This window comes from Saccostrea echinata, unplaced genomic scaffold (assembly GCF_033153115.1).
Source record: "Saccostrea echinata isolate AGI-Se365-2 ecotype Australia unplaced genomic scaffold, CSIRO_AGI_Sech_v1 ptg000011l, whole genome shotgun sequence".
Classification (NCBI taxonomy): Eukaryota; Metazoa; Mollusca; class Bivalvia; order Ostreida; family Ostreidae; genus Saccostrea; species Saccostrea echinata.
Window position 1 is genome coordinate 826,151 of NW_026889760.1, and position 23,961 is coordinate 850,111.

A 23,961-nucleotide genomic window follows, 5' to 3' on the forward strand; every position below is an offset into this window, starting at 1 on the left:
ATGGCGGGCACTGGGGTTAGGGCGATGCCAAAAACTCGGATCAAAATTTACCTTGATAATACAAGCATATAGGGGAAAAATCTTTTTCAAAAATCTTTTTCAGAAGAGCAAAGCCATGTCATATTATAGGAGAATCGCCATAACGTGCGAATTCAATTTTGGCTACGTTATGATCCCTTGGGGTTAAGTTAGGATAGGGCCACGATATGGGGTTAATTTTATTTTCGGGAATGTAGAGGGAAAATATCTACGTTAAAAGATCCTAACGATATCAGGTCTAGATAACTCATGTAAAGGTTGTGGCCCTCAGGCCTATTATTTTTAATACAGTTCGTTGATATATGATTGTTGTGCAAATGTGTGTTGTTTTTAAGCGTTTCATTTGCAGCCGGATTGACTCATATAGGTCCTAGTCCTGAGAATTAGAATTGATTATGTATCATTTGAATGACTGGCAAATAATTTTCTGCCTGTACGAATTTACAAAAATTTACCTATATTTATTTGCAGAGAAAAATAAAGTAATGAGAGCCTTCAAGAACATCTTAGTCATTCTGTTCAGCTTTTTAAGTACAACATGTTTGGGTAAGGGTTTAATTCAATAATACAAACATTAGTATCAGTATCCTCTTCTTTAGAACTGATGTAATATTGTTTTTCATTTATTGTTCTATTCATTATATTTCTACAATGTGCATATGTTATTTATATCAAAAGATAATGATCGACATTACAAATATTTGATAATTCACACTTAACAATACAAGTATATGAATTTATCCATAATTAGAAGTACTGTTAAGTGAAGTATCATGCCTCGATGAACCCTTCTAAACAAAGATGTATAGCAGAATCCAATAAATGTTTTATCACCCCCTCTCTCTCTTTCAAATATTACTAGCAGTGAAGGAAAACTTCCGAAATATTGTGCTACAACATATTTGAGAAGTTGCCTTAATCAGATGTGGTCTATGGCGTGTTTAAAGGGGAAGCACCAAGCGCCCCTCCCTAAAATTTTCAAATTCAAGAAAACGGGAAAAGGGATGTGATTTAAAAAGCGTTAGTTCTACATTCCAACAAGCAGAAGCATCTTGGGGTTCACTTTAAGGATTTAATTCTACAGACCTTTAAAAAATTGTCATCTTATAAATATTATCTTTAATCATGATGTCAAGAAATAGTAAAAATGCCTACATAGAAAGCCCATATTTTTATTTTGTATTCTTTTGAATCAAAATTTACTCAAAAAATTTCACATAAAGAAGAAGTCCATTGCTTGACCTTCAACTCGATATTATCTAGGTATATCAAAAATGATTGTTTTATCAGTTAAAAATGTTTATTTACATTCGTTCCACTGAATTTGAAATTCATTTGTTTTATCAATCAATAATGTTTATTTACATTCGTTCGACTGAATTTGAAATTTAAAAAAAATACAACAGAGCCTGAACGTATCTACATGTAGCTGTTTCATATTTGGATATTTCACAAGATATAGATATTGAAGGGAAACAAACAAATAAGCTTTATGATAAAAGAGGATTATTCTATTGTTAACTTCCCTTACTTAAATAGCAACATTCCACTATCACCTTATATGGGTTTTTTTTTCTCTATATTGATTCAAATGGCAAGGCAAATTTTTTGATATTTTTCATATGAATTGCTCAACGTTTGATTTCCTGATGTTTGTATACAAATCAGAGAACCGCTTTATAATTTGCATGAATTTGACGAAGATGAACAAGAAAATTTCTTTAAAAAGTTAACACACACATTTTGATATGATTCAATCAACACTAACATGAATCAACTTTGATTAGTTCATGCAATGTACAATGAAATACATAATTAGACGTATTAACAATCAAACGGGGAAAAGAGAAGAAAACAGTTTGAAGAACTCTGGAGTATTTGTTTATGTCTTAATTAGTTCTTCTTAAATAACTATAAATCTACGCTCATATACAAATTACCAGTGATCAGAGTGGCGTATATAGTCCTTTTGTAAACCTAAATATGGAAAGCCGTAGTATGGAAAGCCCTAAAAGATACACTGTATCTGACTGGCTGGCAAAATAAATCCATTCATTTTTTCTATGTTTAACGTCCAGAAAAAGAAACATTATTAGAAACGTTATTTCTTCAGATTGTAACAAAATAATTAAATAAATAATAATAATAATATAAAATTAAAAAAGAGCATATTAAAATTCACATCTTTGAAATAAAAGTTTAAAAATGATGTTAAAAAAAATAAGATACAAATTCTTATAGTTAATTGCGTTGCAAATATTTGCAAATTTGGATTTCTTAGTGTTTATTACCGGTATATACTTAATCACCTCAACGTCGAGGACGGTAAAACATTGACGAAACGTGTAATGGCTTAACTATATATTATAATTTTAACTTTTCTAAAACAGGACAACAAAATGTCACACGAAATAGACCTCCAGGTATTTATATACAGCCATACATTGATGTTTATTATAAGGATTTTGAATTTCTGCGACTGCCGTGCCAGGCAGATGGAGCACCAAAACCAACGTAAGTCATTTGATTTGAGTGACAAATATTGAATTTTTGTTTGTTTTAAAGGCAAATATAAAGATTTTTTTTTCTCTTTGCAATTTATGAAATAAGCATATTCATTATTGTTTTTGTGAATAGAATAACTAGGTCTTTTAAACATTTTTTTTTGGTCACAACTCTCCTGCTGTGATTTTGAAAATTTCATATTATTATTTAGGACTGAAGTTTTTTTTTCTCGTTTCTCCCTACCTATGTATCAAAGGGTTCAACTTAATCCACTTGATCTAACTGAGAGGGAAAAGAAATAACCTAAAAAATTGTTTTACTACACGTCCGTGTCTTACCTTGGAATTTTTAGCGAGACGCAAATTCAGCGATTTATCCTAAAACAAATGCTATACATTGCGAGAAGTAATTTTAGCGATTTTATTATGTCAAGAGAGATATCTATAACAACCTATACGGAATAAATTGTTAGCGATATTCAATTTTAGCGACCTCAGAATCCTCGTTAATAATGCCAAAATTGAATCCTCGTTAAAAATTCTGCTTATACGGTATATCAAAACAGTTGATTTATTCTTATATTTTTGTATCTGAACAGATACAGATGGAAAAGGAATGGCGTTGACTTGGATGATTACGATAACCCGTACCTCGGGTTCACGATAGACGACGGAAGCATCTTTACAAATGAGGCACGGTTTGATGTAGAGGGCATTTATCAATGTATTGCTGAAAACGATTTTGGGACGTCAGTGTCCATAAATGTTAACGTGAGGTAATACATTTTTGTGCTTTATTTTTTTTTAATCTTATAGGTATGTACACAATACTCTTTCTCGAAAATCCCTAGATCACAATTTTTGCAGGGAAATGATTTGTATATGTAGGTGAAATATTTAAAGAAGAGTTGTCAACCAGTAACCGGTTACTCGAGTATTCGTCGAAAAATCCGAGTATCGAATAACAAAATCAGTATTAAGTAATTGAGAAAAAATCAAACCGTGTAATATGTGTTTATTGGCACTTTTATTTATCAAGCACATTCTACTTTCAGAGATTGTTGTTCCTTTATACTGTCGCCTAGTCTGAATTTAAGACCCTGCTATGTTTTGACAACACTTAAAGTAATTAGCACCCAAGTCAGTGAGAGTGCATAGTTTTTGTTTATGGCGAGGGACATATAATGATTGGAAATCACAGTTTGAATTAATAAAAATATACCCTAAACTCTTTTATTCGTAGCAAAAATGCTTCCACCCTATTATGTCTGTGAATATTTTAAATAAACCGGCAATTTTAAATCTAGAAAATGTCAATTATGTACAGCAGGTTTTACTTACATGTGAGGGACAATTAAATAGATACCAAAGATACAAGTTGTTTTTTTTTTAAACTTTCGATTATTCTAATGATATATAAAGAGAGCCAGATAGTTGACAGATAGAGTTTGAGAACATAACAAAGCATTGAAATTCAGGAAATGCATTCACGTTTGATATATATAATTGATATTCAATTCAAAGTTCAATTAAATCAAACTTGAATGTTTATTATACTTAATATTGTGTTTATATCTATAAGATTACTTGAACTTTGGTTTTTTTTTCTTTTCACTCTTTAATTGAATTAACCTCGACATTTAAGTCCTGAGATTATGCTCAATCAAAACGAAAAATATACAGTGTACGATCGTGCAAATACGTAGGATTCAATCTTTAATATTTTTGTCTCTTGAATAATGATCGAGTACTTGAGTAGGTAATCGGTTACTGAAAAATGATCGATTAGACATCTCCAATTTAAACTTTTTCCCCAAGAACAACATCTCCAGCATTACTTAAACGGATATTAATGAATTTATGAAAAAGAGTACACTCAAAATTATGCACCTGTCGTCAGATATGTTATGGTTTTAGTGTAGGAATACATTTTCAAAGACATCCTGTTATTTGTTGTATTATTAGGCACATTAATGAAATATATGGAGATAACGAACAGTATTCAAGCTCCAAAGTCCATTAAACATTACAAAATATAGGAGCAGAGCAAACACGGACCTCCAAAACATCAGAGGTGGGATCAGGTGCCATGGAGGAGTGAGCATCCGCTGCCGACCGGTTACATCCTCCGTGTGCTCCTTGTCATGATCGGGAAAAAACGGAAAAATCCGTCGACAATTCAGTGTGTAAATAACGGCCTAACAATTAGTATGAAAAACGGCAGTCAGCATTTGACTCAATGATAAATTGTATTTGCTGACAAGGTCATTGTATCGACCATAGAACTTACGAAATGATGACTTTAAACGAGACTGCTGATATTCTTGTTTCATCAATTGTTTGTCAATAATTTACCTCGTTTTAGAAATTGTACATACGTAGAGCATGCTCTTGCGTATTGAATGAATCGTATGAGAGGTATAAACCCCGTATGCAGGTGATGAAGGTATATTGCTGCATAAGTAAGGGAAGTTGACGATTGAAAAGTTAAAGTCATCAAGTTTATCATAAAGCTTGGTTGTTAGATTATATGCAAGCCGCAAGGCTCAGTCTGACGTTAAGCTAGTTTCTACATGATAACGTCAAAATATGGATTTTGATTTTTTTATAATCACATTTCGTGGACCCGAATTTTTCTTTATTATTTTTTTTTTCTTTATTATGCCACACTGCTCAGTGAGTGCGATGATATTTATATATAGATCATTAATAAGTAAATTATTAAGATTCAAAACAATAATCGATAATTTACGAGCGTCATCACTATAAACAATTTGTATACAGAGGCTGCACAGTCCAGTCCGACGTTGCGCTAGATCGATAACAACGTCATGAATTAGATACATCCTATTTTCATCAAATATCAGTAGTTTTCCACTTCTTGTGGTGTTCCATAAAAAGTACACATCCTTCAAAAGGATCCATCAAAAATCGTATGTACCCATTTTAAATCAATGAACTAAATATATTCCAATAATTTCCAGTCAGTTGAATAATTAGTTTGTCTCTGACGTCTTTTTAAACATATAAAAACATGATTTTACAATTGGATGCTGTTCTGTCCAGATGGTCCACATCGCTCTTTCTGTCAATTTTTGAAACACATTTCTAGCGTTTTATTTCTTAGTATTTTCACTAGCTGTCCAATACGCGATACTATAATTATCAGAAAATGCCGACAACCGCTTTATTTTACACACGTGAAATTTTTATTAAGTTTTGGCTTGTTTTATGAAAGAAATTATCATTTTATTCAAAAAACATTGTTTCAAAGTTTATGACACTTTGAACTTGAGCCGTGCGCACCATCTGCGACCTTTACAGACCGCGATTTTTACAAAAATATTAAATTTACACGACCAAAATCAAACTATCCTGACTCGGATTTTCATAACAATATTTTGGTATAAAATAAGTATATCTAGGACTATGCGTTTGACAAATACGTCATTGTCCACAAACTTTATGGACAACCCTCGTATATATGTATATAATATATATATAATACAAAATCTAGGGTGATCTATATATTTATTGAATGTTATCTTTTCACTTTAATTACTGCAGTAATTGATTTGTAAAATTAGAAAAAAAATTAATTCTAGGAAGGGGAGGTTTGGTGAATTTGAATTAACAAGCTCTGTTACACATCGTCCACAACTAGGGGAGTCGGTAACTCTAAACTGCGTCCCTCCCACCAGCATACCTCCAGCTGATGTTGTATGGGTGCTAAGAGCGGCTGACGGTCGTATTGAACCTATCAACTACGACAACCGAATCTCAATGGATTTAGAAGGTTTGTTTAAAATATATGCATAGATAGCGCATGATATTATGTTAGAAAAGCAATGTGTATGACAACTTAAAAAGGCAAACATGAGCAATTTTGCCAGAGAGTCTTTACTACGATCCTCACATCTATATACATCAGTTTATTAAAATTATTAAGTAAATGCCTAAAAGTGTATGATAGCCGCACCCATGCAAAGGAAATTAAAAGTTAAGGTTTGTATATATATCCCGTCGTCCTGTAAATAATATGATGGCTTATTTATATCAAAATTCTGTATATGACACTACATTGAGAAATTGAGGAACATTTGATGCTCATGAAACTGTACTAACACAAAAGTTTCTTTTATTTGATTGTCTATGTGCTGGTCGTGTGATTTTATCAAAGATATTGTTTATGGAAAGAGAGTAAGGACTTCTTGAGGTTGCGTATACATCTTTGTAACTAAGAAACATTTATACACTCTAATTGTACATTAAAACTCATTTTGGCGATTAAAATTAAATAACAAGAAACAACAAAATATGAATTTAAAAAAAAATATATGAATGAAGGTCATTTTTTGACAAGATCAATTGAAAACAAGTTTGAAATATCCAAAGCGCATAAATAATCTTGGGATACTGTAGCATTGGTATTTAATCGAATGGTTCTCGTATATGGCTCAATTGCTGAATGTCTCTCTATTCCTTCAAAGTAATGTAGCCAAAGCCCCGAACAGGCGGACGCCCACAGCTTTTAAGGAATGGAAAAGTATGAGGATTTTGACCCACTTAGTATCAATTGTATTCAATGCTCATATAATTAGGGTCTAAATATGAAAAAAGACACGTTAAGTGTTAAATTATGTAGTGTTACATGTATTAGTTTCTAGTACTGCAAAGAAAGTGTTGTGTAGTTTCGACAGCGGTCTCCATACAATGTAGCTCAGTCTGGATAATATCAAGGGTACTGGGTTTGATACTCACCTTAACCTTATATATATATATATATATATATATATATATATATAGAGAGAGAGAGAGAGAGAGAGAGAGAGAGAGAGAGAGAGAGCATCTTTTCCAAGTTCTAACAAGCATAACACCAATAGGGGTATAGGATGGAAAAATTAAGACATAATACAAAACGTGTCTGTATCCGTGTAAACTGTTTCCAACACTAAATTCCCGAAAAAATAATAGATCGCTCAAACAAAAAAGTGACATCACAAGAGAAATTCAATTATAATTATTAGTTTAATTTAAGTCTACTCTGTACATTGCGCACTAGATAAATGAGTTGATCACTTTAAGGTCATTTGTACTAACAATTTTTTTTTTTTCAAAATTCATCAAAATAGACCCAAAACTATGTTTATATAAGCATAGTGAATAAATCTGGTTACATAGAGTTTTTTTCCTCAAGATTTTTCAAGAATTTTCTATAAAGTGATTAATTTTTTTACAGATTAACAAGGGGTAACTTAAGTGAAAAATGGAGATAACGAACAATATTCAAGATCATATTCCATTTAAACAATACAAATCCGGAGCAGAGCAAAAACGGACCTCCATAAAACATCAGAGGTGGGATCAGGTGACATGGTGGAGTAAACATCACCGGTCACACACGCCATGTGCTCCTTGTCATGATCGGGTAAACGAAAAAAAATCCGTAGAAGTTTCAGTGTGTAATTAATGGCCTAACAATCAGTATGAAAAACGTCAGTCAGCATTTGACCTAATGATAGCGATTTTGATTTCGATAATGATTTTGTTATGAGAAAGGCAAAAAGCGGAAATTTTGAATATCATAGAAAATTAGGAAAATAAGAATTTGATATCTGATATTTTGACTTAGATATTTGATATTTGATAATTTGCATTCAACCCCAAAACGACCAGAAATATATACTTATCCATGATGCATCCATTTCTTTTTGTAGCAAGTGTCCTTTATTAGTCCCCTACCGGTGAAACCGGAGGGGACTATAGGTTTCCTCTGAGTCTGTCCGTCCGTCTGTCTGTCTGTCCGTCCGTCTGTCCGTCTGTCCCTCTGTCTGTCTGTCAGTCTGTCCCACTTGGTTTTCCACACTTTTCTTCTAAACGCTTGCAGATATTGAGCTGATTTTTGGTATGTAAGTGTATCTTGATGAGTTACAGATCAAGTTTGCATTTCGTTTCGCTTCATTGATTTTTGACGGAATTACGGCCTTTTCAATTTCTAAGGGTTTTCCGCAATTTTCTTCTAAACGCTTTCGAATATTGAGCTGATTTTTGGTATGTGACTTTACCTTGATTAGTTATAGATCAAGTTTGCATTTCGTCCCGCTTCATTGATTTTTGACGGAATTATGGCATTTTCAATTTTTAACGGGAACCAGATTACACTTGCCGGTAGGGGACTAGTATTGCTAATGCAATACTCTCAGAATGCTTGTTAATTGTATTTCTCCTACTGAAGTTAACAACATTGACTTCTGTTCATCAATACTTTGTTGTCTCTGAATATTTTTCCTTGGGGTAAATCACAGGTACCATAGGTTGAATATGAAATAGTTCAATTCAATATGAACAAAAACATTATGCTGTAATGCATAGAGGGTACTTAATGTATATCAGAAGTTTGGTTAGAACCACTAATATTACAAGTATCAAAAACAATATAATTTTTATGTCTTGTTTGAATTCAGCAATGCAATTTGTATAACATTCTATTAAAAAAAATTACAAAAATCGATTAGAAATAACATTTACGTAGGATTATTTTTTGTACAGGAAATATGACAAAGATTGATTGATTGATTGTATGTTGTTGACGTCCCATTCGAGAATTTTTCAATCATTTAGAGATGACATCATATACCGGTGAAGGGCTTCAAATATAGATGTTTACTCGGCACACAGGGCCATTGAGCAGTGAGGGATCTTTATTGTTCCAACGCCTGCCGTGACACGGGGTGTCGGTTTTTAAGGTCTCATCCGAAAGACCCGCAACTTTCACTTCAAATTTCCGAGCGCTTGGCGAAGGAACAGCTGCAGCCTATTTTATCGACTAAGTTCAGTCGCTGTCGGGATTTGAACCCACGAACTTCCGATCAAAGAGCGAGCGCTAAGATATATTAAGACGAAAACACGTATTTGTTTCATATTTGGATATTTTACTAGAAAGAGACGTTAATGGTAATCTAACAACCAAGCTTTATGATAAACTTGATGACTTTAAATTTTCAATTGTCCCTTACTTATGCAGCAATATACCTTCATCACCTGCATACGGGGTTTATATCTCTCAGTTGATTCGATACACAAGAGCATGCTCTTCGTATGAACAATTTCTAAAACGAGGTAAGTTATTGACAAACAAGTTGATGAAACAAGAATATCAGCAGTCTAGTTTAAAGTCGTCATTTCGTAAGTTCTATGGTCGATAAAATGACTTTGTCAGCAAATACAATTTATCATTGAGTCAAATGCTGACTGACGTTTTTCATACTAATTATTAGGTTATTTATACTTTGAATTGTCGACGGATTTTTCCGTTATTTTGCGACCGTGACAGGGAGCACACGGAGGATGTGACCAGGTCGGCAGGGGATGCTCACTCCTCCATGGCACCTGATCCCACCTCTGACGTTTTAGAGGTCCGTGTTTTCTCTGCTCCAAAATTTGTATTGTTTAATGGACTTTTGAGCTTGAATACTTTTCGTTATCTCCATATATTTGATTCAATATGTTGGAACTTTGGAGCTACTTAATTTTTACTTATTGAAATTCTAAACTTGATTTTGCTAGAAGTATTCGCTGTATGTACTAAGTGATACATTTAGATCATTTCTTCATATGTTAACATACTTTGCCAAAATTTGCAGATATACTGAAGAAAAAAATCACAGTGAAACTAATATTGGTATTAGTCTGAAATTTGCACATATCTGGTCCCAACTTTTATAATAGTTTTAATTATACTGTTAACTTTTGAACACCACATTCATAAAAAGCTTGATGAAAGAACATACTTTATAGATTTTTCTACCCAAAATATATTTTAATTGGCATTTTTTTCAATATCATATGTTATTTAAACTATTCAACATACATGTATAATAAAAAGAGGTACTTACTGTCACGAATGCATTTGATGAAAAATAATTGAAGTGAAAGTAACAAAGAAGTTACAGATTAAGAGCAAAATGATCAAGATAACTGTACCTTTTGCTTTGTAATATGCATACTTACCCCCAATTTTCTATTCGATGTACAGTTATGCTATATGTTTAGATTATGCAAAGTAAACTTCTAAGCAAAAAAAGTCTTTGGAATAACCAGTGTAAGAAGTGGTTTACCTTAATTTAAAAGAAACTTGAAATTACATGTATTTATCACTTATCAGTGAACCCGGAAAACAAGAATGAAGGTGTATTTTCCACCTTTGCAGGACGACTATACATTACCAACGTTCAAGAAGAGGACTATAGAGAAGGAAAAGGCTATATCTGTATGGCCATTAATTACGTCTTGAGGAAGAACACGTTTGATAAGGCTCACTACATCATCCCTCGTGGAAGTAAGAAAAAAAATTAGGATGGATTTTTTTATCAAATTTTTAACTTTGTATATAGTTTACAATCATTAACATTGGTTGACTACATCTGTTATTTTGTGTTTGCTTTCATATTGCAGCTGAATTTACCTATATTTTCTTGTTTGTTGTATTTGCTAGATATTAGAATTTTTACCAAAAAAAGTTTTTCACTAATTTTTTAACTTCGGCTTCGTTGAAATATGTCTGTTTGGGAAATTGTAAAATTCTCTAAATGTTAATAAATTAGAGAACTCAAAGTTTAGTACATTCTTCATCAATTGATTAGCATAATCATAGATAAGCGCATTTGCAGCAAGGCTTCAATATGTATTGTCATTGACTTGTTTTTGTACATATCTTAGCTGATTACCGCTAAATTAAATATGTCTTCAGTATAGAACGATGGTTCACGTTTTTTCTGATTGTAGTGTCACAAGTTAAAAGACCTGCTGAATATCTATGGGCCTCACCCTCTGAGCAAATTGGTCTAAAGGGCGAAACATTTAAACTTAAATGTATATTCAGTGGAAAGTAAGTTAAGCAGGTATATATTTCATTTAATCTAGATAACATTGTAATTGTTTACTTAAAATAGTGTTCTTTTATAAATTTGAATGTCTTTTAGATCAAACTTTTTTAAATATTTAAATCAAGCAAAAACTATTTACCATACCCTTTATTTCACCAGGAATAATAATTACAAATGTTGAAGGAATAAATTATTGTACTAGGTTAGTGAAATCAATTTTCCATTAAATCTCTATATTTTAACCATCATTGACATTTAGTGATGTGTAAACAAAGATGGTTTTTTGTATTACTAAGTCCCACTCCAGAAGTATTCTGGTTGAAAGATCAGAAAACCCTCCCTAATTATTACGAAGTCTCAATTGGGGGACAGGAACTGACGATTCCTAACCTTAGGGAGGAAGATGCCGGGTCCTACGGGTGTTATGGCACGAACACCCAAGGACCACGAGCCTTCAGAAATTTTGTCATCAGAGTAGAATGTAAGCTATTCACTATGTAAATTAATCCCTAATACTTGATTAAGAAAAACAGATAAATTTTCAGAAACATACATGTATATTCAAATTGGAATTATATCGTTCCTTTAACTTTTTTTTTAGATTATTCGAGTCATTGCATGGTATTTAAATTGAGTATTTCATCAAAACAATATTGAAGGAAATTTGAATTTTATTGATTCAGTTAAAAGAATGTTTTTGTACATTTAGGTGTAAAACTGATGAAATACTTATATACATGTATTACATTTTTAAAATCAAATTGTCATGTGAAATAAATTTTACATTAGCAAAGCCATATTGGGAAGTTGAACCAAAAGATGTTGAGACTAGTCCTGGGACATCTGTGACCTTCATCTGCAAGCCCAATGGTAGCCCTGAACCAAAAGTACTATGGCTTATTAATGGAATTAAGCTGGAAGGTAATATGCCTTAGAAGTGAATGAATAACTATTTCAATAAATGTTATTTCTATTAATTTGTATGAGATGCCTTCTTTTACGATAATGCTGTAAAATATTTTTAAAGTTATATAAAAATATACCTAACATTCTGTATTTAAAGAATCTACAGTGCCAATCTTTCAAAGTGACAGGTTCTTGAAACCTGATGCCAACAACTTGACCTTTATGAACCTGAACAAAAATGATCACATGGTTATACAATGTAATGCCTCCAACATCCACGGTTATGTGTTTTCTGATGTCTATTTAAATGTTTCGGGTAGGCGATTTATGCTTATATGACAATAGACATTTGGGGAGTCATTTTTTTAATGAGAAATTAATATTTCAATATCAATCTTTGTCATGCCATACAAGTTTTACAGTCTAAATCTCTTTATGGAACGTTTAGCTAGTTATTATTGTGAAAGACAAGAGATTTAAAAATTCTAAAAAAAAAGATGTGACCAACAACATTAAAATACAATTTATACTATCTTTATATATCAGAAGAAGAACCTGCTATCATTGTCCCACCAGCTCGTGAGCTTAAGGTCGCAGAAGGTCAAAACATTGAGCTGACCTGTATAGCACGTGGACAACCAAAACCCAGAACCACCTGGAGAAAAGAGGGGGAGCAGATAGCTGGGGGAAGACACCAAATTCAACCGAACGGAAACCTTCACATAGAGGTAAATCTATATGAACCCCCACATGTCATACTATCGTTTACTGATTTTTATTTGAAAATTGAAATAGGTACACGAATATATGTACACATTTTAATTTTCAAATAAAAGATAGGAAACGACAATACATGACAATTTTTGATTTCGCTCTCCCAGCTTATTGGAGAGTATTAAGTACATACTAGTTGTTTATTAAAAGTTGTTCGGATGCGTTACTGAAAATCTATCCATATTAGATTTTGTCATCCAAAGATATAAAATTACGGTCAATACTAGTATACAGACTTGTATGTAGTATCCCATATCCTTGTTTAACTTGAGTGTTTTTTGTATTTTCTGTCATTTTCTGGTTTACAGAGTGTGTTGTTTTCCGACGCTGGTAATTATACCTGCCATACCTATAATAAATTTAACTTTGATGAAGCCTGGGGAGTTCTGATCGTCCGAGGTACTTGGTCAATATGTTTTTTTTCCTGTAATTGTCATGTTTAGTGCAAGAACTGCTATGTTCTAACTGGTGAGAGAGTATAAATTTGAAATGCAAATTCTTGTCTCTTTAGCTTATTGTTCAGAATGTACTTTAAAGAGTAAAATCTAGTTCTTACATTCATAATTTTCAAATTCAAACCTTTAGAGTTTCTTTTTTTAAAAAATACCTTTTGCAGCTAAAACCAGGATTGTCAAGAGTCCTAAAGGGTTGGACGTGACTGCAGGAAGCGACGCTAAATTTACCTGCTCGGGAACTACGGATTTGGCTGAGATTAAAAATCTGAAAACTTCTTGGTTGAAGAATAACAATCCACTCAAAGCAAATCACCCGCGAATAAGGCAGAATTTTCAGGATGGCTCGCTGATCATAAATGGCACCATTGTCCAAGACTCTGGAACATACACTTGCGTGATCTCCAATGGATTAGATAATGCTACAGTGGGAGCCAATTTGATAGTAAAGGGTAAATCCTGGCTTACTGATAATTTTCTGAAATAGTAGGTTTTTTGAATAAATTGTTTAGCTACAGATTTTGTGATGTATAGTGTCCCTTGAAACTGATGCAAATCTCGTTTCAAGTTTTGATAATAAATCCGATTTGATATTTAATAAATATAGGATCTCCAATGGTCTCTAGTTAGATATGATTTTTTTTATCCAAGGAGTTGTGCGTTTTTATTCCCGAGCCTTGGCGAGGGGATAAAAAACACAAAACGAGTTTGATAAAAAATCAGATCTAAGCAATATAAAAGCAAACTTCTTTTATCACATGTCCAACACATAGTTATTTCATGTTTTACACTGATTTATATATGTAAAATCCATTTAATATGACATTCAAATTCACGCAAAAACCATTGTAACGTCAAAACCGTGGATATGAAAACGATATCCCATGAGCTATACCCACTGTATAAAGCAGTAAACATTATATATATATATATATATATATATATATATATATATATATATATATATATATATATATATATATATATATATATATATATATATATATATATATATATATATACTCAGCTATGTTAAGGAAGGATATGGAAAACGGGATCTAAGTACCTTCTTAAAATGTATTATTTTTAAAAACTTTATAACAAAGTAACTGTTTACATGGAGGAAAGGTAATATAGATATCCATAATGGATAGGTTTGGGTCCGCACACGGTACCATTTACATCGCATGTATCAGCTGTGTGTCACGTGACTGGTATAAAAATAGAAATGTTAGGCTGAATGTAGAAAATGACCCTAGTGCAAGGGCATACGCATGTTTTTGGAGAGAAAAATTGTTACACATTAAAAAAAAATTAAATCGGCTACCCGAAAAGTGCTGGGAGCTAGTTTGAACTGTTTCGGAAATACTCGTAGTTTTGCTGAAAATGCGTACAATAGCTGAAAATTCCCACTTCGCTTAAATTCCGTCATGAATAAAAATAATGTTACCCTGACCAGAATCAGCTCCCAGCACTTTTTAAAATATACATGATATAAGTAATTGATATTCCGTATTTCAGCTCAAACAGTCTAGTCTATGCCCTTGCACTTTTGAGGTTAATCAGGAATACACTTATCGTCTTAGCGATATTCTTTACATTCTCTGTCGCTGTGCAGCTCCATAGCACCTAGATAAATTGATAATCTACATAACTGTTTTAAATAAATTATTTCCTTTCATTTTTATTGATTAGATTTAGACATTGTCGATGGTTTAATATTTATTTAAGCATTTTTGTAATTATTAAACCAATAGATCCACTCCTCTGGATCACTTGTACTGCGTCAAGTCAAGGCTAGTGACGTCATTTATGACATAAGATTTGCTTCTAATTACTTGGCAGTATTGTTATCAAATGTTGTGATTTTACATGCTTTTATAAATAATTAATAAAATAAATGAATGCAAGTGGTCATTTACGCATTATCATGTAGTTTTGTTAATTTTTGTCGCTTGTGAAATTTTTTAATGACGTCACAATGAAACTTCCCATACGGTGCATTACAAATGTGAACTCAGGCCTTCTTTAAGGTAGGTTTACTGCTTAAAAATTCTTAAGAGAAAACATATCCTGAAAATTTGATATAATGTTCCTTAGAATTTATAGCATTTTACCTGTAATTTTTATTAAATTTGTCTACGTAGTTTTAATGCTGTATTACTGTAAACGCGGTATAGTTTTTAGTATTATTTTTACGCTTTACTATTGAAATATATAGAAAAATGACGTTTTTAAGCCAATTTTGCGGAAAGAGTTTCTTTAAAAAAGGTTGGATAACTTTTTAAAGACGTAGACGAATTAGTCAGGAATTTCAAAATATCCAGATGAGGTAAAATTAAAACTATTGAGATAAAAAAAATCAATATGTCTTCTCGCTAGTTTTTTTGCTAAATAATTTCAAAGTTTGCTTTTATATTGCCAAAATGTTGCGTTTATGGCGTTATTTATGACTTCAACGTCATGTGTTGAACGTAATCACGTTTACATACGAGAATAAATATTTTACATTTGGAATATGCAAGATCTAAAAGGTGACATAGTTGCAAAATATCATTTTATTATTGCGGAAACATGTTAGGATGACCAGCAACTTATTTACACTCGTATTGTGAAATTCGTATTCTGCCCACAAAGTCAGAATGAACGGTATATTAAACATTCTCGTGTATTAGAATTAACATGCAGCGGCAACACGGCGAGTGATAAAATATTAATTCATGTATTTTTAGGATGTTCATGTTCAGTAAGATTTCAAGCATAATACATGTTCAGTAAGATTTCAAGCATAACACATGATTTTGATCACTCCATTCGAAAACGGTGAAGAAAAAAAAAATCCCGATACTGAGAAAAATGGGGGGTTGGCAGGGTTGGGTTGGTTACCGACAATGTTCTTTCTATATCAGTTCGAAGCTGGTATATAGCCCTTACTCTCAAACATTTCTTAATTCCGAATTCTCTCAATCAAATTTCCATAAGCAAAATGTAAAACACTTGCATTTAGCTTATACACAGAAAGCTTTTCTTATATAGAAAAAAAATGTACTTGATACTTGTAAATTGTTTACAGTGTCATATAGGTCTGATGGTCCGAGTGTTTGTTTAAATTTATTTTTTAAATGCATTTCACAATTTGTTAGCCTGCATATACATAGCGACTATACGAGATTCAAATACAAAATAAACAAATAACAATTATGATTATTGAAATAATAATAATAAATAACAGGAAAATACATGTACTGTAATTCAATTTCATCCGTTTTTAGTGTTGAGGATTGATTTCATCCTGAAAAAGTTTCGCCCCGGCAAACATGGTGTAATACGCACTTGAGCCCCTTTGAAGTGCAAATTACGTACGCACATACAAACCTTCAAGTTTTTAGCAAAGAAATTTAGGATAATTTTCTTTTTGCATACCATAACTTTTACGCTTACTCTTTTGATTGACTTTTAGCCGTTTAGTAACACTTACAATATAAATTATTCCTTGCATTTGGTATCGTATTTAGTTTGCTCTAAGACATTACACATAATCACATCAGAATTCAGACTGTCATTTAATAATACCCGATCTTGGTTCATGCATGTACGTGGTTAAGGTACAATAGCATGCACTTTGAATAAATCTACTTGATTCGTACCTGTAGACTATTTATGAAATTATTTCAGAGAATTATACGGGAAACAACGCAACGTCGCCTTTGTGACGTAACTGACGTCATAATCAAATGTGCACAAAACAACCCCTCGAATCTTCGAAATTGTGTACCAAAATTGATGACAAAAGCTAACCCGCGACCTACCTTAACATAGCTGAGTATATATATATATATATATATATATATATATATATATATATATATATATATATATATATATATATATATATATATATATTTATCCCATGTTTACCTCTTTATCCCGTGGATATGACTCATTGGATAAATTCTTCATAATCCACAGTTGTGACGTCACAATGGTTTTTGCGTTAACGCGATGAAGTAAAATAAAGTGGAGTCCTATATAAAACAGTGTAAAACATTGGATGTGAAGTATTTAACATGGGATAAAAAGAATCTCCCATGATTTGTAGTTGGATATGACTTTTATCCAACTCGTTGTGTGTTTTTATCCCCTCGCCAAGGCTCGGGGATAAAAAACACACAACTCGTTGGATAAAAATCATATCCAACTACAAATCATGGGAGATCCTATATATATATATATATATATATATATATATATATATATATATATATATATATATATATATATATATATATATATATATATATATATATATATATATATATATATATATATATATATTTAAGAAATTATGTACCATTTTTAAACATCTATCAAGATACAAATACGGGTTGGTCACGAGATCAAATTCCATAAAGCCCGAAGGACTTTATGGTAAATTTGATCTCGTACCAACCCGTATTTATATCCCGATAGATGTTTAAAAATGATACATTATTACTTATATTTACATTTATGACTTATTCATATTTTATGTTTTCCTGATTATAATCTTTAACGCGTGAAATGTTTTATTTTTCAAACTCAACGGCACGTATTTGATCCATTGATTGCTCGTCGACCCTTTATGACGTCACTGAGAAATTACGTCGAAAGTTTATGATGCGAGGAACCCGTGTTTATTTGGATCCATATAGATACGCGTTGCTTTTAATAGTGTTAAATAAAAGAAAACATTTGCAAATATATATATATATATATATATATATATATATATATATATATATATATATATATATATATATATATATATATATATATATATATATATATTCAGAGAAAGAGAGAGGAGTATACATGTGTCATCTCCAGTAACACAGATTTTGCAGGGAAAGTCCACGACACTGTAGCAGAATGCACATATTAAATATAATTATAATTCTCTGTCTTTAGTGTCCATTTACAGATAAACCAGAGCCACCGAGAGAAGTGTTTATAAAAGTGTGCATGAATACATGGGCAGAAATTGGTTGGACCAAAGGTGCATCTAACAATGATCCGATTAGGTATTTTACAATTCAGTTCAACACATCCTTTAGTCCTGACGAATGGTTCATTGGAGCAAATAATATCTCGGCAACTCAGAATACCGCACGTGTCCTTCTTTCGCCTTGGGCTAATTACACTTTCCGTGTTTTGGCTACAAATGAGATTGGTACCAGTAAACCTAGCCTTCACACAATTTTTCCCTGTTCGACTATGGAAGCCAGGCCATCTAAAAATCCAGAGAATGTCCGCACCATTGGAAACAAGAAAAACTATCTGATAATTGAATGGACGGTATGTTTTGTGAAGATATATCATCATTTCAAAGTAATGAATGAAGAATAATTGATTGTTACTCAATGTTGTTAAGGTTAGACGACACGTTCCTCAATAATTATAATTTTCCCCAAAAATGTGATTGAAGTACTATTGCTGATTTAAGACATTTCCTCAAAAAATTTAAGTACCTTACCAGGCATTTTGGAAGATTCCAGAGGTTGGTATTTCCTATACAATCATACTACAAATCACTTGAATGGCTGATATAAGAAGTATATTAATTTTTTAGAAATCTTTTGAAAAATTTGGAAATCACAAGATAATAAAATTATAATTAATTTTAGTATGTTATGCAAAGATATAAAAACAAATATTTGAGGAATGAATATTTGAAGAATGTGTCGACAGACCTAAAAAGTAATTTATGTTTTCCACAATGGTCTACATGTATATTTGAAACTGCAATTTCACGAAATTGATATGGCATGAACATTATGTACATGTACATACATACTGAAGAGACACATAATATTTAATATGTCAGAATCTGTAAATGTATATTGAAGAGAAACAACCTATTTAATATGTCAATGAATTAAAGATTTCATAATATTTATAAGTAAAAAAAAATCATTTTCAATTTTTCTTCTGTGGTTATAGAAGGATTACCGTGTTAAAACCATAAAATATTTCGTGGTAGAGTTTATATTTTGTGAGACCGGCCCTTGACCACAAATTCACATCCTCAATCAATTTTGAATAAAGATATGACGTTTTGAACAAGATGTTTTTCCACGAAATAACGTCCCTTCACACATCTGTAAAATTGTTGAAAATCTACAAAAAATGACTCTCTATAAATTACAAGATTTTGCATGTATTTACCATATTTTTTACTATGACAAAGTTGTCAAGTTAAACCTTTTCACCTACTTGATTATACAGTGCAAATTTCACGCACTGTTTGAGATACACGTACTTTTTAGTATTTTCATTTTAATAGTTTTCGTAGTGTTTTATTCCATTTTGTTTCATTTTGATCAGCCTATGCCCCCCATTGAGCACAATGGTCGTCAGTTTAGATACATCTTGACCATTCAAAGAGAAGGATCTGGCTTTAATGGCATCTATGTGTCCAGCATCTTAGACTGGAAGACATCTCACTGGGAGCAACGAACCAATGACATTTTCGTGCCGTACATTATCACAATCAGAGCAAGCAATGAACTTGGCGACTCAACAGCACCAGTACAAGAGGTCAAAGGTTATTCAGCGGAGGGAAGTAAGTAATTTAAATGCACATCAGCATAATATTTTAATGGCATTCTAGAATGTCAATAACTGTGAGCTATTTAATGTGCGAGGGTTGTCTATAACTTTCGTGGACAAATTGTCCTAGACATACTTATTGTATACCAAAATATTTGTTATGAACATCCAAGTCAGAATAGTTTGATTTTGGTTATTTAACTTATTTTTTTTTTGTTAAAAAAAAAAAAAAGAAAAAAAAAGAAAAATCGCGGTCTTTTAGGGTCACAGATAGTGCAAACGGCTCGGGGTTGGTTAAAATGTCATAAACGTTTGTTATAAATTATTCTGCTAAAATTATTTTTTCTTCATAAAACAAGACATAACTTAAAAAAAAAATTCAATTTTTCTCAAATGAAGCTGTTGTTGTCATTTTCTGATATCTTTAGTATCGATTATTGGAAAGATAGTGAAAATATTAAGAAAAAACCGCAAGAAATATGTTTCAAAAAGTGACAGATAAAGCAACGTCGGCCCTCCGTATGGAATTATGATATTAAATTTTATTGAAGGCAGCTCAAAGAAAACTAAACTCAACATCTTGAAAAAGTTATTTGCAATGATGAATTTATGACCTTTGACCTTTTGACCTCAAAATCAAAAGGGGTCTTCTTTAGGCCATAAGGAGTTGTGATATGTAATTTTATTGCAAATCCTTGAAGAATTTTTTAAGATATCTCCCGGAAACGAAAGTGTTACTTACAAACAGAATGTATTAATTTAATACCTTGACTTTTGACCTCAAAATCGATAGGGGCATCTTTTTGCCGTGGCGTGTTGTGGTATAAATTTCATTACAAAAGCTCAAAAGTTCTTGAGATATCGTCAGGAAACGAAAGTGTTACACACAAACAGAATGCATGAATCTATGACCTTGACCTTTGACCTAAAAATCAAAAGGGGTATTCTTTAGGCCATAGGAAGTTGTGATAAATAATTTCATTGCGAAAGATCAAAGGCTTCTTGAGATATCGTCTGGAAACGGAATCGTTACTCAGAAAGAGAATGTATGAATTTATGACATTGACCTTTCACCTTTTTGACCTCAAAATCAAAAGGGGTATTTTTTCGGCCATACGGAGTTAAGGTATAAAATTTAATTGAAAAAGCTCAAAGGCTTCTTGGGATATCGTCAGGAAACGAAATTGTTACACACAAAAAGAATGTATGGATTTATGACCTTGACCTTTCGTCTTTTGACCTCAAAATCAATAGGGGTCTTCTTTCGGCCATACGGATTTGAGGTATATAATTTCATTGCAAAAGCTCAAAGGCTTCTTCAGATATCGTCAGGAAACGAAAGTGTTTCACACAGACAGAATAACGGCTAGTTATACAGACAGACTCTAGTTAATATCACCCATTTTCACTGAAAGCGGGGGACAAATAATAGCGACTGTCCACGAATGTTTGATAAATAGAGAATAATACATTGCAAAATCTGTATCACACCCCATTTCAACCCGAAAATCCAAAATCAGCCCGAGGGCTTTTGTTTTATCATATATTTGAAAATAATGTCAAAAAAACCATATATGAACTTGTAGATTAATTACTGAATTTTTCAATAATTGAATGTTTTCTGTTTTTGATGAATTTCTGTTTCTCATTATTTTTTCCAAAGGTTATGTATTCAGCGATAAGAAATGAAATAATTAGAAATTTAACAAATAATTATTTTGAATAGCATAAAATATCTGATGAAAAATACAATTTAAATAAACTTCATAAACAATAGAAAAAGATCCGAGGTACTCCGAATGAAAAATACAGAGATGTTCCGGAAAGGTGTAATAAAGGGGGTTATAAAGGGTGAAATAAATAATGGGTGCTGATACAGGGTGTGTTATACAAGGTGCGTGCCTGTATTCATAACAGGGATGCAAAAATCCCTTATTTTATAACAAATATATAATAAAAGTTCAATATCCATGTTTTTGGCGTTATCTCGAAACTAGCTTAACGTCAGAGTAGGAGCTGTTGCTTGCATATACAATCGATTTACACCTGTAACTTTCCTAAAAGAGTGTATTGTCTTAGTTTTTATACATTTACTAAATCATGGTCTGTTTCAAAATAATATTGGGTAGTGTGGTCATTATTAAAATATTATAGCATTTGTCTACGAAATTTATGGACAACCCTCGTAAATACACTGTAAATGTAAATACACTTTAAATGTTAATACACTATAAATATGTGTAAGAGAAATATCCATTTGAATATATATTGCACGCTTATAACCTCAGTTATTTGATCACTGAGTGAAATAATACTGAGAGGAGAATAACATCATTATCTCTGACTAATTGAAGTGATTGTACCTATTGTGCATCGTGTAAGACATCCATTGATAACATAATTTTCAGCTCCCACTCTCACTGTGTCAGACCTAACCATAGACTCAACTGTCACAGAATCCTCTGTCATCTTCTACTGGGACTGGGATGAGAATCTCAACACCCCACAGTCAGGCACCCCAGTGAACGGAATCTTCAGGGGATTTAAGGTAATGGATATTTAAGTTTAATATATTTCCAAAGAAATTTTGAACAAAGGAAAACAAATGTAATTTAATTACAGGTATTTATTATCTGAAAGAATTGCATGAGATTTTTAATGGAAATTTTAACACAATAATCAAAGTTAGTTGTCAGAAATTTTTAGTTAAATTGCCTCTCTTCTAAATAAAATATCAAATATTCATTTTAAAGTTATCATTAATGATAATATAATTATGATAAATAATTGTACTAAGTAAATCAGATTCAGTACTGGGTCAGAGGTCAGAAAGAACAAACATTCCAAGAGGCAGAGATCCCAGTCAGTGAACTTACTCTCCGATACGAAAGAAGAAAGAAGCGAGCCATCCAGTCGTATAAATTTATCTTAGAGGGGCTCCTGGGAAACCAGGACTACGAGGCCCAGATGAGGGTAATGAACACGTATTATAAAGGACCCCCTAGTGATGTTGTGTCATTCAGGACAACTCTGTGAGGTTTGTTTCATTAGTCGTTGATATAATTTGACAAAATTTACAACCGGTATTGTATCTTTTTTTTTCAACTAATAAACGATATTCTTTGTTAAACTTTGGTGAAGTTCAAAATGGTAGATAAATAAATGTGTTTTTAACTGATAGAAAATTCTTTATTACTGATGGACGTCACGCATTAAATCTTAACGTGGACTTTTGAACTTTAGTGTTGACATGACGTAATTTAAAGCTATATATGGCGTATCTTAGCTAAAATAATAAAAATACGAGACTGAGTGTAGATGAACATATTTGTTATTTACTTCCAAATTAAAATTTTCACCGATTTTGAACTTGAATAACCCCACGTTTCTATAGTTAAATTGACTTTAAATTGTGTCTGATATTTAAATGTGGAGTCGGTAAATAAATCTGTTATTGTTTTTAAATTTCTAATATCTGTGAAACGCGATTGATTTAAGTTGTGTAATTTGTAGGAAAGTCCTATTTTTATATAAAGTAATGAAACAAATAGAAAGATCTTTTCAATATTAGTTAGTCTGAACTTATCAAAAATACGCCATATTTGACTTTAAAGAAGATAACCGTTGTCTGTTGCAGTTCCTAGGCAGTGAGGAATCTTCGTATGGGACAGTGAGGAAGGTACCTTAGAAGTCGATAATATTTTATACCCTATGTTACGATGCAATCTCTTCGACAAAAATTTTTAATGCGAATTATACTCATTCAATTTCGATAATCTTGTTCAGAATAAACTAATTATTAGTACATTGAAA

General features: G+C 32.0%; 1 protein-coding gene across 1 annotated transcript; it reads left to right on the top strand.

Moving 5' to 3' along the window:
• The first annotated feature begins 515 nt into the window (after window positions 1-515).
• LOC133184788 (neuroglian-like) lies at window positions 516-23,961 on the top strand. Its single transcript, XM_061319847.1, has 17 exons — window positions 516-585; window positions 2,430-2,553; window positions 3,143-3,319; window positions 6,149-6,339; window positions 10,753-10,881; window positions 11,328-11,430; window positions 11,725-11,909; window positions 12,218-12,349; window positions 12,492-12,650; window positions 12,881-13,062; window positions 13,417-13,507; window positions 13,725-14,012; window positions 18,521-18,894; window positions 19,924-20,161; window positions 22,557-22,696; window positions 22,954-23,185; window positions 23,786-23,961. Exons 1-16 carry the CDS (start codon window positions 525-527, stop codon window positions 23,182-23,184), a joined length of 2,805 nt encoding a protein of 934 aa, XP_061175831.1. The 5' UTR covers window positions 516-524; the 3' UTR covers window position 23,185; window positions 23,786-23,961.

What these genes read in the sequence shown, in the direction of transcription:
- LOC133184788 (XM_061319847.1), top strand. Translation starts at nt 525, where the DNA reads ATGAGAGCCTTCAAGAACATCTTAGTCATTCTGTTCAGCTTTTTAAGT. An exon ending in GGGAGTTCTGATCGTCCGAG is followed by an intron (nt 13,508 to 13,724) that starts GTACTTGGTCAA and finishes TACCTTTTGCAG; the next exon opens with CTAAAACCAGGATTGTCAAG. An exon ending in AGCCAATTTGATAGTAAAGG is followed by an intron (nt 14,013 to 18,520) that starts GTAAATCCTGGC and finishes GTCCATTTACAG; the next exon opens with ATAAACCAGAGCCACCGAGA.